The following is a 16,279-nucleotide window of genomic DNA, read 5'->3' as shown; positions in this document are numbered from 1 at the left end:
CTCCAGCCTCAAAACACCAAGCGAGGGAAGAACTGCGTTCCGTCGGTGTTCCATTCTCCTTTAGTGTGTGTTCGTAGCTCTAATGCCAACGCCAACCTGACTGAGTGAGTGGCTTATGTAGTCTCCCGTAGCCAGACCTTCCTCCACAGCGCTGCGGAGGAGGATCTGGCTAGTCCACACAGCATTCCTGTATGCGATATTACGAACCTGAATCACGTACAGCTTAGATGTATTAGTATTATTACTATTGCTGTTATATTTTCTGCAAGGTGCATTTCCCACCATGAAGTCTCCACTCATTGCCTGGCAGAAAATCAACACTGAACCCCTCATTTAGTTATTTTGTTGGTCTAAAAGTATTTACAGTTCATTCAGTAGTATCAGTCAGTGGTATCAGTCAGTGGAATACAAAATATTTTCGAATGTGTAATTCTGTAATATATGTTGCTTAAACCCCCAAAGTCTCAGAACTAATGCAGGACACGAGGCGCTGGTTGGTTGTGACTGGTGATGTCAGCACTCAGGGATGCATCCAGACTTCATTCTTCCACAGCAGAATGGGTTGCCACACCATACTGCAGCCTGCTGTAAGGTCTGGCTGCACCGCCTATCTATTCTAGGATCGGGGGAAGAGACGCTCCGGCTTGTTTGTATTTCTTTTAACCAATCACAACCGTCCTCTGTCTCTATGTCTCGGTTTCTTTATGAGACGACTATCCTCTGTCTCTATAATGTCTCTGTGTTTCCCTGGCCAACACACACACATATATATATACAGTATATGTATATATGTGTGTGTGTATATTTAGGGTTAGGGTTAGGTTTAGGGGTATATATATATATATAGACAATTTAAAACTGGTTTTAAATGCAGAAAAAACTAAAGTCATGCTCTTTTCAAATTCGAAATCTAAGTCAAATCTCCCTTCAATCCTCACTTCCCAGGGTACGGAAATTGAATGTTTCTAAGTACAGATATCTTGGTATTTTAATTGATGAATCTCTTTCTTTTACCTTTCATATTCAGCAGCTAGCAAAAAGATTAAAACTTAAATTAGGATTTTATTTCAGAATCCAATCCCGCCTTTCGTTCGAATTTAGAAAGAGGTTGGTCGCTGCCACCTTTATGTCTGTACTTGACTATGGTGATGTTTTATACATGCATGCTTCGTCTCAAAGTCTACATGCACTGGCCACTGTATACCATGGATCTCTGAGGCTCACCACTGGTATGAAAGCCCTCACTCACCATCGTGAACTGTATGAACGTGTTGGATGACCTTCTCTATCAACACGGGCATATCTTCATATACAAGGCTATTTTAGGTCTCCTTCCATCCTACCTTCTGACCTATACCAGTGTAAATAGTACCGGGACTTACAATCTTCGTTCCCAGGATCTTTTCCTTCGGTCTGTTCCAAAGGTTAGAACTGAGCCGGGGAAAAAGGCCTTTAAGTTTGCTGCTCCCTCTGCCTGGAACAAGTTACAGAAATCCCTGAAATTTACTGGGCTGCTCTTATTGGTCGCTTTTAAGAGGATGTTGATTGACTTGGAGGCAGTCACATCTGGCTGCAGATGCTTTGCCTGATGGGTTTAGGATTGTGGTTGACTTTGAAAGATTTGCGGTGTCAGTTATTTTATGTTTTTGCGTATTTTGTGTTTGCATGTACTGTATGTGTGGTTGTACTGCTGCCTGTCTTGGCCAGGACACTCTTGAAAAAGATATAAAAAAAATAAATAAATAATAAGACAGGCTCTCACAGCACATATATCATCATTAGTTACAGTTTTATTTTCTATTTACAACCAATTTGTTATATAAATATAATACATCATTTTTCAGAAAAGCTGTCAGGTCAATGCATACAAGATACAAGAGCTCGATCACAATGGGGTGAGGAGGTTAAATACATCGGTGGGGGTGGGGGGGGGATTGATTGGATTGGTTGACTCTAGAAAATCAACGGTGTGCGCATGAGGACATGACAGAGTGACCGCACACAGAGAATGGGCAGTAAGACGAGACAAGCTCTGTCAGCGTTAGTGAACAATGTGTAAACGGCTCTTGTTAGAACGTCCCAGTGACGGACAGTTCACACGTGGACTCCAGCTGATTAGTCAGTCCACAGAGTGTGCAGCTGTGGAGGCCCGTCCTGCTGCAGAGAAGCCTGGGATGGGATGAGGTTTGATCTGAGAGGCAGATACAGAGCCGACTCTCTGCTAACAGCAGCAGGGTCTGCAGCCCAGCCAGCTCTGGTGTGGCGCTCTGAGAGGTGTGTGTGTGTGTGGAGGGCTGGAGGGTCCCAGGCTGAGCCTGTGTGTGTGTCTGTCTGTGTGTGTGTAGGGCTGGAGGGTCCGAGACTGAGCCTGTGTGTGTGTCTGTGTGTGTGTGTCTGTCTGTGTGTGTGTAGGGATGGAGGGTCCGAGACTGAGCCTGTGTGTCTGTGTCTCTAGGGCTGGAGGGTCCAAGTTTGTGTGTGTGTGTGTGTGTGTGTGTGTGTGTGTGTGTGTGTGTGTGTGTGTGTGTGTGTGTGTGTGTAAGAGAGTGTATGAGAGAGACTGGTACACAGAAAGGAACATGCAGGTGAAACTCTTTGATTCTCGGATGACGAAACTAAATCCTTCTGAGCTCCATGAACTTATCATTGCTATAAACTGCAGCTGTTTGTTTTAAATACACCTTCTTCTACCTCAGTAACTGTACAGACGTGTGTGTGTGTGTGTGTGTGTGTGTGTGTGTGTGTGTGTGTGTGTGTGTGTGTGTGTGTGTGTGTGTGTGTGTGTGTGTCCTGCTGTCCCTGTGTCCTCAGGCGCTGCTGCTGATGATGATGAGAGCAGGACTGGCCGTCTGCTGACTCGTCTCGCACATGGCGCCCTGCTCGGCCGGCTTGGCGAAGACTCGCGGCGTGTTGAGGTTGTAGACTCCCGGCTGGAGGAAGCAGGCTCGCAGGGTCAGGCCCAGCACCTGCTGAGGCTGCAGCTGCAGCTTGTACTGCGTCTGGCCCACCCAGGTGAACGAGCTGTGCACCTCCAGAGACTCGCCGCTGGAAAAAAAAAAGACATGCACGGGCCGACAGCTTAGAAAACACGCAAACAACAACGGGTCATCGTTGTCAACGCACTGTGAGACAGCAACATGTCTTCACCGAGGACACTGAGTGATGGGACTGAATGAATAAATAAATAAAGAAATTTTATATATATATATATATATATAGCAAGTTCTCCCACTTGGAAATCATGGTGGGGTCTGAAATTGTCATCGTAGGTGCATGTCCACTGTGAGAGACATAATCTAAAAAAAAATAATCCAGAAATCACAATATATGATTTTTTAACTATTTATTTGTATGATACAGCTGCAAATAAGTATTTGAACACCTGTCTATCAGCTAGAATTCTGACCCTCAAAGACCTGTTAGTCTGCCTTTAAAATGTCCACCTCCACTCCATTTATTATCCTAAATTAGATGCACCTGTTTGAGGTTGTTAGCTGCCTAAAGACACCTGTCCACCCCATACAATCAGTAAGAATCCAACTACTAACATGGCCAAGACCAAAGAGCTGTCCAAAGACACTAGAGACAAAATTGTACACCTCCACAAGGCTGGAAAGGGCTACGGGGAAATTGCCAAGCAACTTGGTGAAAAAAGGTCCACTGTTGGAGCCATCATTAGAAAATGGAAGAAGCTAAACATGAGTGTCAATCTCCCTCGGACTGGGGCTCCATGCAAGATCTCACCTCGTGGGGTCTCAATGATCCTAAGAAAGGTGAGAAATCAGCCCAGAACTACACGGGAGGAGCTGGTCAATGACCTGAAAAGAGCTGGGACCACCGTTTCCAAGGTTACTGTTGGTAATACACTAAGACGTCATGGTTTGAAATCATGCATGGCACAGAAGGTTCCCCTGCTTAAACCAGCACATGTCAAGGCCCGTCTTAAGTTTGCCAATGACCATTTGGATGATCCAGAGGAGTCATGGGAGAAAGTCATGTGGTCAGATGAGACCAAAATAGAACTTTTTGGTCATAATTCCACTAACTGTGTTTGGAGGAAGAAGAATGATGAGTACCATCCCAAGAACACCATCCCTACTGTGAAGCATGGGGGGTGGTAGCATCATGCTTTGGGGGGGGTTTTCTGCACATGGGACAGGGCGACTGCACTGTATTAAGGAGAGGATGACCGGGGCCATGTATTGCAAGATTTTGGGGAACAACCTCCTTCCCTCAGTTAGAGCATTGAAGATGGGTCGAGGCTGGGTCATCCAACATGACAGTGAGCCGAAGCACACAGCCAGGATAACCAAGGAGTGGCTCTGTAAGAAGCATATCAAGGTTCTGGCGTGGCCTAGCCAGTCTCCAGACCTAAACCCAATAGAGAATTTTTTCTCTATTTTTCTCTGCGACAGCCCAGAAACCTGACTGATCTAGAGAAGATCTGTGTGGAGGAGTGGGCCAAAATCCCTCCTGCAGTGTGTGCAAACCTGGTGAAAAACTACAGGAAACGTTTGACCTCTGTACTTGCAAACAAAGGCTACTGTACCAAATATTAACATTGATTTTCTCAGGTGTTCAAATACTTATTTGCAGCTGTATCAAACAAATAAATAGTTAAAAAATCATATTACCTACGATGACAATTTCAGAACCCTCCATGATTTCCAAGTGGGAGAACTTGCAAAATAACAGGGTGTTCAAATACTTATTTTCCTCACTGTATATATGTTGTATTATTAATATTTTATACAGAGGTTTTTTTTAAAGTTTTTTTTACTGAACTTCTGATGTTACAGCCTTCTTACACTTACATATTACTTTTTAAAATCACAGAAATGATAGCGGTATTATCGGGAACAATATGATACGGCATACCCAAAATATAGATCAAATAAGTCTTTTGTTCAGAGACTGACCTGGTGCTCCTGTGCCTGAGGTCGATGAGGACGTCCACCTGAGCCGAGGAGCAGTTGGACAGCGTGAGAGACACCGGCACCACACAGAGACTGCACACAGAGACAACACACAGGCTCGCTTTTACCCCGACAACACACGCTGACAGGGCTTTGCTTGCCGAGAGCCACACAAGTCATCACATTCGGTATCTTTCTGCTCGTACACATCTTCCCCAGCAACACCTGGCTGCCTAAAACGGCGAGCATTCCGGGGTGGGAGAAAAACGGGCTCTGGTTTATTTGCATTTCTTTAAACCAATCACAATCATCTTGGCTGGGATGAAGCAGAAGTGCCTCTGCAAAACAGCCTCGGGAAGGAACTTGTTTTGGTGGAACATGTGTACGTTCAATAGTAGTTTTAGTCGTGCAACAGAGAACTCCGATTGGACAGATAGTCTAGCTAGCTGTCTGGATTTACCCTGCAGAGATCTGAGGAGCAGTTAACCATAGTCCTCAGAAATCCACCAGAGTTTAGAACGCCAACACAAAGGAAGAGGAAGGGGACGGACATCCGGCCGAAAAGAGGGACATCCGGCAGCAGTGGAACAATCCCGGAAGCGATATATTCTTTTCCTACTATGGCCACGCCAAGACCCACCCTTCAATCACTACTATTGGCCAGGCGTCCATGCTTACGCAAGGTAACGTAACCCGATTTGTTCAGGTCCTATCCCCTGACCAATTGGCTATCCTAACCTTAACTAGAGATGGCCCAATTCCATTTTTTGCTTCCCGATACCGATTCTGATACCTGAACTTGTGTATCGGCCGATACCGAGTACCGATCCGATGCCAGTGTGTCATATATTTTATTATGTTTTAACAACTGTATACTACTATCCCTGAAGGTGGATAGTAGTATGTGATATTTCTATCTTTGTTGTCAGTCTGGCTAAGGTTAAACTCTTTGTGAAACATGAACTAACACAAACAATGAATGCCACAGAACTTTCTTTTATTGTCCAGTTTGACAGTCAGTTATAACGGAAAAATAACATAAATAAACTACTTTAACGTAGATTTTCTTTAGGGCTTTATTACGTGGTATCGAATCGGTGCATAAACTCCAGTACTTCCTGATACCGATACCAGCGTTTTAGGCAGTATCGGAGCAGGTACCGATACTGGTATCAGAACATCTCTAACCTTAACCACTCGAGGTCAATGCCTAGCCCCAACCAATTGAGCTGCTATTGAAAGGCGGGTCTTGGCATGGCCATAGTTAACATAGATTTGGCATCCCGGAAGTCTATAGTCAACTGGTCCAGTATTAAGTGGGAATGCTGCAGCCTGCGGCAGCCAACCAGGTTGCAATGTAAAGAAGGTTTTATTTCTTAGTATTACTAATGTAGTCAGACAGTTGGGACAATGTGATCCCGGTGGGCAGAAACAGCTCTTTTAGCGGACGGACATTAACAGCGTGTAACCGTTAGAAATGGATCATACTGCAGCCCATTTGGCGGCTGCAGGCTGCAGCATTCTCACTTAATACTGGACCGGTTTCAAACACTGCTGTCCCCATCAGTCACTTAGACACCAGCGTCCTGCCAACATCCTTCAGCCCACACTACAACAGGCACTGCCCATTCATCATGTCATGTCTCTGGGCTGTTCTCCCCTGTGTGGGCAGCATCCCTAACCCTCATAGATCTACGCTGCTTAGCATTACATCGAGCTGTGTCGTGTATTTTGGCTAATTGTATTCCAAGCTGGTTCGGTCACGTGTTACCTCCTCTTTCCATCTTTTCCATCTTCTAGTAAAGATGTGGACAGAACTGGAGCAGCTAACCTCTGATGGCTTGGCCCGTCAGGCCAGGAGAAAGTGTGAGAGCATTAAAGGTGCCCCTGTCACACAAAACCGTTTTTAATGGCACTTTTTGAAATAGGTTATCCATATGTCCAGATGCGTTTGTGTTATGTTGTGAATGTGAAAATGAACTGCTACCTCCTCTGTCAGCTCTAGCCACTGAAAAGAAATACATGGAGAAATCAAGCCAATTACAAAAGCTTGTCAGTCTGACATCATATTGCCTGAGCTCATTGCTATTCATGAGATCGCCCAGCAGATAACCAGGCTCTCATTGGCTAGCTGTTAGCCAATCAGAGTCAAGCAGCTTAGCTTGTTAAATATTAATGAGAACTGGCACAAATTGAGCTGAATCTTCCTGCAGGCTTTCTATACCACCTTAGAATGTCTTGAAGCAAGCTAACCAAGGCAATTTTTCCACAAAATTTTTTACAGAGTACATTGTAGAACTTCAGACATTACCACAAAGTAATGAAATACATGTGGCAGGGCACCTTTAACAAAGTCCTCTCACAGGTAAATGTAACCCTACATGAAAACTTTTGTAAATGGAGAGGGACCCTTTTTTTTCCAGAGAGACATTTCAGGGTGCGTGTCTCACCTGTCCTGGACAAACGGGTGTGTGTAGATCTCGGGGTAGTGCAGGTTAGTCTTGATGAGTTGGGACAGCTCTGCAGACTGCGGGACGGCCGGAGGAGGGAGTTCTGATTTAAACTTGAGCAACACCATCTCCTGAGCTTCCTGAAACCCACACACACTCAGAGTTACAGCCAGACAGCACATCATCCATTCATTTTTCAAAATAAAACCTGAGAGGTGCCGATAACACTCTTATTTAGAGACAGTCTCCTCTACAGGTGTGTACAGCGGTGTGTCTGACATCTCTGGGGGAAGTTATGCTGGAGATCATGTACAGACAGTCCTCTGATCTGTCACCTTATATTCACTTAAGCATTATTTATTCACCTATGGTAGCATGAACTCTTGCTTAAATGTTGAATGGAAACACTGCTGAGTTTCCTGGTTGCATGTTAATGTTAGAAAATAAAATCAAGTGGCCAGTTAGCTCAGTTGGTAGAGCAGGCGCACATATTTAGAGGTTTACTCCTCGACGCAGTGGCCGCAGGGTCGACTCCGACCTGCGGCCCTTTGCTGCATGTCATTCCCCCTCTCTCCCCCCTTTCATGTCTTCATCTGTCCTGTAAAAATAAAGTCCTAAAAATGCCCCAAAAAATAATGAAATGTCTTTTGGCGACATAAATTAGGCCAACACAACAGATTGTGCAGCCGAGCCAGAGGTTTATATCACAGACAGGCATGTATGTCTCTACACAATTTTTTGGGCTTTTCCGCCTTTCATTTTGAAAGGACAGCTAGGTGAGAAAGGGGAGAGAGAGGGGGAAGACATGCAGGGAAATCGTCACAGGTCGGATTCAAACCCTGGACCTCTGCGTCGAGGCATAAGCCTCTCAGTATATGTGCGCCTGCTCTACCCACTGAGCCAACCCGGTCACGTTCCATGAGCAGATTTGCACATATTTTAGTACGAGGCCTTCTTCTCTGAGCGGCTCCTGTTAGCCCTCATCATACTGTTGATACACGCTCCACACTTCCTGTAATTGTTTCAAATTAAAAGCCTTGTAGCGTGGCGCGGCCACACAGAGTCCGTTCAGTTCCTAACACGTGAAACATTGCAGGGACATGTTGACGGCTGCTGCCGCTGGAACGTCACTACAACATCCAGTTTGGCTGATACATGAACACACAAACACTGTCTGTGATCCACTAATCAATCTATTGTTCAATTTATGTATTTATTAGCCTTTATTTCAGCACAACTGTGCGTGTACCTCTTTAGGAGTAAGAGAGCTGGCCTCCTTGCCGATGCTCTGCAGCGCCACATGGAGCTGGCCCTCCAGGATCAGCTGTTTGTTGTCCTCCACCACGTAGGCCTGAAAACACACACACACACACACACACACACACACACACACACACACACACACACACACACACACACACACACACACACACACACACACACACACACACACACACACACACACACACACACACACACACACACACACACACACACACACACACACACACACACACACACACACACACACACACACACACACACACACACACACACGTCCCAAGACAATCTATTTAATTGTGTGGAACAAGGGTCTTGAGCCCAAACAGCAGCCTGATCAGGCTGTCCTCTGATCTGATGGGCACTGCGCTCTGGGTACGTACCTTCCAGATGACGATGATGTTGAGGTCCAGCTCGTTACACTTCCTGACAATGCTGCTGAGGTCAGCGGCTCGGTCCTCAGCGGGGACACACTGACTCTGTCTGCTGCAGGACGTCCTGGACGGCGCCTCGTCCGCTCGCTGAGACTCGGAGGGGCGACAGCCCCGGAAGAAGAAATCTCCGCAGGGCGTGGAAGAGCTGATGATCTGCCGGGAGACAGCAGGGAGCTGACAGACAGCCTTGACCATGTGCTACCATCACCTCATCTGCATTTTCTACGTCTCCCCGATTGCATCTAACCGCCCCGTCTAGACCGCCAGAGCATCTGACCGTTTTTTATTCTACGCTCTCATTTGGATCTATGCACTGGCTCTGCCAGGCTCCGCCCCTTCTAACCGGCACCGCCCACAAGCCCTGCCCTGTATTTCCGGCCCCATCCCTTCTCACGGTATAACCCCACCTGAAGCTTTTATTTACGCTTTAGGTCTATTTTTCCAACAATATACGTATATAATGTGTATATGTAATAGAAACGACGTAGATGCCCAATAAAACTACTACTTTACTACATGACTGCAATTTACTTTATTTTAGAGTTTTAGCATTTGTTTTATCACTTTAATTATTAAACTTTTATCATCTTTATTTTCGTATTATCCGACATTGCTCGGATTTTATTGTTTGCATCTTTTATCCTTTATTGCTGTTTGTTTGTCGAGTCGGTACTGTGTAGTCCTTAACGTGTAATGAGGTTTGAAGCGTATGTCCACTCTCCTTTTAAACTTTTTTAGGGAGGGGGGTCTGGACGAGGAGTAACACAAACCCTGGCTATAATCAATACTTTTATTTCAACAATGGATCCCATGATGACGTGTATGGTAAAAGGTGCATCTTGTAGTGATGACGCCACAGACAAGACAGGAAAAGCTGTAAAACCACTTTGGTCAGCAGGTAGACCCAGTTAGAGACCAGCTGGAGAACATTTAGCAGCTAAAAAGAGTGAATACTAGATGCATCAGGTAGACATAAACATGACTCCAAATGAATGCTAGTGTTGCTCCATGTCTGGCTGATGTTTTAAAGTGCTCATATTATGCTTTTTGGCTTTTTCCCTTTCCTTTATTGTGTTATATATCTTTTTTGTGCACGTTATAGGTTAACAAAGTGAAAAAGCCCAAAGTCCACCCCAAAGGGACTTCCCATCTCCAACAGAAAACACTGTTCACAAACTGCTCCAAACAGCTCTATTGAAGTCCAGCCTTTACTTCAGAGACAAACGTGGTCACTTTGTAACACACGTTATAATGCTCACCTAGCTGCTAGCATGGCACGCCCTCATACTCTGCTTCTGACTGGCTAGTAGTCCTTACTTAGCTACTGCCCATGTGCAACTCCCAACAAAGACAGGACAGAAGTGAGATGCCTCACTCTGTAGCTAAAACAGAGAGCTCAACACACAGGGTGAAAAGAGGAGCAGCAGCAATGTGCAGTACAACAAAAATATGGTGTTTTTTGAAAATGTAATGTAAACCTATTCTGATATAGCCTCTAAATACAATTATGAACCTGAAAATGAGCATAATATGAGCACGTTAATGGACCGAGAGCTCTGTTATTGCAAGATGAAATGCTTGCACAGAGAAAAGGTGAAAGCGCTTTTCGAGATAGAGTTACCTGTAATTTAGTTTGACAGAGTATGAAGGGGAACCCACAGAGACAGAGCAAACTCCGCCCTTTGTCTGATAACTGAGCTCCAAGGATCAGGTGACAAATGGCAACTAACTATAGGTATCAGAGTGAGAAATACATTCAGTCTGACAAACTAAACTGACAACCCGTCGCTTTCATCTTACCCGTTCATTTCCCAGATTCAGGTCTGCAAAGGTGTATTTCTCTACGGCGTCCGAGGTAGCTAGAAACAGACAAACGGGCGAATCAGCACTTATTCAAAAAACCTGAATCTGATCAGAGCAGAGTGATGAGCTCGTGTCTGAAGTACCTTGGTGGGGCTTGCATCGAGTGGCCCTGAAACACAGCTTGGCTCTTTCTCTGCTGGTGAGTTTACAGTCTGGAGGGGAAGAGGACAGACAGTCAGACAGACAGAGAGACAGACAGACAAACCGACCTACGTAGATCTAGATCTTTACAAGTAGCGGAACACAGGGCTCTGTGAGGGAAGACTGGCTCCTCATGTTCAACACACAGCAGAGTGACAGCAGGCAGGGGACAGGCAGACTGATCTCATTAAGTGGCGTATGTATGACACGCCAATTCGTATGCGATTTTGGAGTGTTATCAAGACGCGTAATTGTTTTGTAGCGTTTTTATCAACGCCATTTGGCCTCCATTGACCTACTTTAAATGTAAATTATCGTCATAGCGAGTAGTATGAAAGGACAGTGGTCCGCAGAGGGAGGTTGGTTAGGGTGGCGGATGGGTAAAACCCAGGACTTTCACCCAGAAAAGCCAGGATTGCGTCGCATTGCGTTGGGATTGCCGTTGTTTTGTTTTTTGTCGTTTATTAAAGCCTTTCCCAATGTTCTTTCCCTAAACCCAACTTTTTTTTTGTAAAAAACCACATACGTGGTGTGTATGTTTACATCCGCTGTATACACCGTAGACATACACGTGGAAAGCTCAAAATGCGTACAGATAACACGCCATTTGGCTTTGGGAAAGTAGCGTGCATGTTTACACAAATGCCATGTTGGGACAGGGGAAAATCAGCTGCTACCGGCAGGACTGCTGGACACACTGAAACAGACCATGACAGACTCACGCACCTTTGTCCTTGGCCGGGTTGATACACCTGTGGAGGCGCCAGTGTTGACTGCTGCTCGACACCTGGATGATGTGGAACTCGCGCACGCCAGCTTCACTCTGCCGGCCAGAGGACGCAGATTAAAACCTGACAGCAAAGCAAACAGCGGCAGACTTGTGCGTGTGGCGGGCTGCGCGTCTCACCGTGTTGATGTTCTCCACGTCGACAAAGACCAGCGTTCCAGCGCCGCCTCTGTCTTCTACGCCGTGGTGTGGAGGGACGCTGCTGCGGCAGGCCGACGCCTGCACACTCAGGGAGCGGCTGGCACAGATGAACACGGTGTGACGCAACACCCGATGACTGGACATGAAGAGAGAGGACAAAGAGTTAGAGAGGAGGTGACCAGCGGTCTACCCATGAGGGTCAGTGCAGTGTGCATGAAGAGACATGGTGTCACTACGCTCCTAGGCGTCCAAGGACCTTGTTGCGTTTCCACCGCAGGGACCAGGGTCGAAATTAAAGCTTTTCGACCCTTTTAAAGCTCTAGCCTCGCGCTGAAGTCCCGTGGGAATTCAGTTGTTGCGGGGAAATGGTAAACAGTAGTGTGCAGACAACTGAATTCCCACGGGACTTCAGCGCGAGGCTAGAGCTAGCCTTCAGTAACGCTATTACTGTGCAAGCCATAGGCATCATTTGGACCGTTTCCATGTAGTTACATAGTCACTGATATGGTCATAACCACTACAGTGCTCAATTACCTATTTTTGAGTGAACGATGGAAAAAGAGGAAGGTGACAGTACCACCTTTGAATTTAAACGGTTTCTTCACAATGTCTGAGTTGAAAACGCATCTTGTTGTCACGTAAGGGCCCTGTTCATGTTGCACAGAAATTTTAATTGCATTTTGTGTCTGTTAAGAGGCACAAAGGCACTCTTTAGAACATGCCCCCACAACTGGCATTTTAGCTAACTGGGAGCTCTGGCCATTAGCTGCAGCAACTCTAGTTTGCTAGCACTGATTTTGGTCGTTTTTTTTTCCTATTGACAGTACTCTGTGAAATCTAGCGATCGAGATTCAGGTAAAAATCGGCTGGATTTCTCCTTTAAGTTCTAGTGGCCCCCCAAAAAAGCCCCTGATCAGAGGGTAGTATTTTGTGAAAGTACAGGAACCACAGATGGCTCCTGATTGGTCAAACACACACAAAACAAGGAAGTAGTCTCATATCGACGTATGACCATTTTAGGATGAGTGTAAGGTAGTTACGACAGGCCCCAATGCAAAAGAAAATAAGAAATTATTCATTAAAGTAAACAAAAAGTTTATTTATAGTTTATGTAGAATAAGCATAGGACTGTGTTATAGATTGCTACCGACTATTTTACACCCCCAAAAAAATAATACCATCACGGAGATGGGTTTGGGTTTTCGAGGGCGCATACAGCACATCGCATCGTTTCTCATTTCTGAACACAGGCATATTGGGAGGGCCCTAACGAGGGGGGAACATTTCTCTTTGTGTGCTAACACTAACCCCTCATTTCCACCAACTGCGGACCGGCTCCGCTGCGTGACGGCTCTGTCCGGATTTGTTGCGGAATGGCTGCGGCCATGACTGACAGCTGACGTCACGAGGACCCACGAGATCTCGCAAATTCACGTAGAATAGAACCACAAAACCAACACCAGTTAGTTTCCATCCAGAGGAGTAGAGGGGAAACAACTCTGTGCCGTGTTTTCAAGGTGTAGTGCAGGGAAATGCGATCATCCGTGAGCATGGTGCATTTTATTTTATTTTGAATTAACCAGATGTTTTATTTCGTTTCTGTGCTCGACTTCCGGTCCGCACTATCTGAATTGTGCTGAATTGGTTGAAATTGGGGGTAAGAGTAAAGTTAGGCTGCTTTGTGTTCAGTGCCACTCACTATGTGTGACCCTGGTCCTCAGTGATACTCTCTGTGCTGGACCTGTGCACGAGCTGAAGCATGGGTACGTTCCTGCAAGGGAAGTGGGCTCTACGATTGGCTGAAGGCTGGTCAGGATACATACGCGTATAGATCTCCTGTTATTAAAAATGCTTTATTATGGAGGTGTTCCTCTCTGTGATCCAGGCTGCTGATGTTTAAGGTTGCTACCTGTAAACCAGCCCTCAGTTACTTCAGCGTTACCTGATTCGGATTCCTTTCTCTGTGCTTTCGTAGTAGAACAGGAAGTTGATTTCGTGGACTCCCTCCTGGTCTGGTCCTCTGAGCCAGAGAGGCAGCTGGGTGGACTGCCCCGGCTGCAGCGTGCTGCCATCCTTGGGGATGTCCATCACACCGGACGGCTGGCTGAAGTCCTCCGCTGAGACCAACATCTCGGACGCGACGGAGCCTGGCTCGAGCGCCGTGGCCAGCGTTTTGTAGGCCGAGCAGTTTTCAGCCGAGGTCGGGCTGAGGGGCGTGACGGGCGTCGTGGTCTGGCTGCCGAAGGTGAAGAAATCTGGGTGTGTGGACGCCACCCGCAGGCCGCGCAGAGCAACGCTGCTGACGTTACAGAACTCAACGTAGGCCTTCCTGATCTCACCGCACAGCAGCGCCGTGGGAAACTGCAGGAAGAAGACCTGACACACACAACACCCACAACACACAGCACACAGACACACACTTTGATTTATGTTTGGCATTTGTTTTGGTGACGTCACAGACAGAGGGTTGTAGAGAATGAAAATGAGACAAATTTTCAGTGACATCATGTGCACATTATTGTAAGAAAAAAACAATAGATAATAGTTCATAATAGACATTATGGGAAAGAGTTAAGATCATCAAGAGTTAAAATGATCTGAATGCTAAACATGAAGCTGGAGCCAGGAGATTTAATGCTTCCTACTACATTAATCATTACACATACACACTCAATGCTAAAGTCACGATCACTGCATTATTATTATTATTTCTTTCCTGATCTTGATGATCTCTGAAATCCCACGCCATTACCGGCCAGCTGGAAGCATGCTTTACTTTCTTAATGTCCGACAGCGTAGGCTAAGTGGGTACAGTTGTATTCTGTAGGAAAATATGAGTCGGAACCAGACTGGGCTCAGACTGGGTCTCTACAGTGGTGTTCAGTGGTACCTCCATCAGGGGCATGGGTGGAGTTATGATGGGATCCAGACGCAGGTCTAAGCCATGTCGAATCACCATCTTGTCCTCTTTGGTCTGGTTGAGGCGCGGGCCGCGGATCTTCAGGTCCTGTCTGCCCCGAACCACCATGAGATCCAGCATCTGCTGGCCTGGAGACAGGAGGACGTCCACACTGTGGGTTAGTGCCCTTCTTTTTAACTCGGGCTTCTCTAAAACATTTTTTTAACCCGACACAAACGAAAGAGAGTTGAAAGAACAGCAGGAAGCAAGACAACGTGAGTCAACATTTAGGAAGCAAAGCTACAAGTGAAGGACATATGACTCGTGATGTATGATGTATGGTATCGCCTGCCAGCTGAGAGCAAAGCAGCCAACAGGAAGTGACAAATGTGCGCCTGACCTTCAGTGCTGGGAGCCGTGTCTCCAGGGGACGCTGCGGCCAGGTTGTACACCACGCCCACAATGTGCAGCTGGCCAGTGGCGTGTGGTAGCAGCCGGAGTCGCGCCTGGGGTCAAAGGTCAAAGGTCACAGGACTGGTAGCAGAACAACACACCTACATGTTTGTCCAGAAACAGTCCACTTCATTAAAAAGAGATTTTTTTTTAGTCTATTTTAATGATCTTTGTGCATTTTATAACCAATGTGAGCGAACACACACACACACACACACACACAGTGCGTTTCGCTATCTTTGATAGATCAAGATTCAGGTTTTTGATGTTTGAGCTACATGTCAGTCGCCACAGCGGACCAGAGGGTGTCATGCCAAAAACTGCCACCTACTGGCCAGCAGTCATAAGTGCAACACATCTCTCAAAACCAAAAAGTGGCCGACAGACGGTCAGAAACGTTATGGTTAGAGCAAATCTAGGGTTAATTCAATACGACTCAGGAATATCTTGCCAATATTCTACAGTACAAGACCCTTGCAGGTAAATAAAATAATAAAATTGGTAATTTTCAACATTTCACACTGTTACTGCAGCTCTGTGGTTCTTGAAACTACTTTGTCTGCGCTAACTTGTGTGGCTTTAAATCTTATGTTAGTAGATGTAACTTGCAGCTTTTGTAATAGAAAAAATATTTTGTGCAGATGGGAGTCTCTATATGTTGTGTAATGACAGACAGGCCTGCAGGACCCCATCTGAGTCAATAAAGCATCAGAAGATGTTAAAATATGTGTATTAGTTTTACAACATTAAATATATATAGTATAGTTTTGACAAAAAGTAGTTTCTTTATTGGAAAACTCAAACATATGCGGTCTACCTGAGTGGAGGTTTTAAAAAGGTTTTTTTCATTCCTAGAGAGGAATAAAAAAACAGAAGTCCTGACTGAGTCATAAATACTGCCTCTAAGCCTCTAG

General features: G+C 45.8%; 1 protein-coding gene across 4 annotated transcripts in view; it reads right to left on the bottom strand.

Annotated features, from left to right (window-relative positions):
- Positions 1-2,492: 2,492 nt before the first annotated feature.
- trappc8 (trafficking protein particle complex subunit 8) overlaps positions 2,493-16,279 on the bottom strand; it is a 32,556-nt gene continuing 18,769 nt past the window's right edge. For all 4 annotated transcript variants that reach the window (XM_028587115.1, XM_028587116.1, XM_028587117.1 and 1 more), the window contains 12 exons: positions 15,313-15,418; positions 14,904-15,061; positions 13,956-14,389; positions 11,993-12,149; positions 11,812-11,908; positions 11,028-11,096; positions 10,882-10,940; positions 9,031-9,234; positions 8,616-8,717; positions 7,367-7,506; positions 4,920-5,009; positions 2,493-3,045 (listed from right to left, as the gene is read on the bottom strand). In XM_028587115.1, coding sequence (XP_028442916.1) covers positions 2,808-3,045; positions 4,920-5,009; positions 7,367-7,506; positions 8,616-8,717; positions 9,031-9,234; positions 10,882-10,940; positions 11,028-11,096; positions 11,812-11,908; positions 11,993-12,149; positions 13,956-14,389; positions 14,904-15,061; positions 15,313-15,418 — 1,854 coding nt within the window. In that variant the 3' untranslated portion in view covers positions 2,493-2,807. The remainder of the gene's footprint in view (positions 3,046-4,919; positions 5,010-7,366; positions 7,507-8,615; positions 8,718-9,030; positions 9,235-10,881; positions 10,941-11,027; positions 11,097-11,811; positions 11,909-11,992; positions 12,150-13,955; positions 14,390-14,903; positions 15,062-15,312; positions 15,419-16,279) is intronic.

This window comes from Perca flavescens, chromosome 9, assembly GCF_004354835.1.
Source record: "Perca flavescens isolate YP-PL-M2 chromosome 9, PFLA_1.0, whole genome shotgun sequence".
Classification (NCBI taxonomy): domain Eukaryota; kingdom Metazoa; phylum Chordata; class Actinopteri; order Perciformes; family Percidae; genus Perca; species Perca flavescens.
This window is presented reverse-complemented; position numbering and strand designations above follow the sequence as displayed.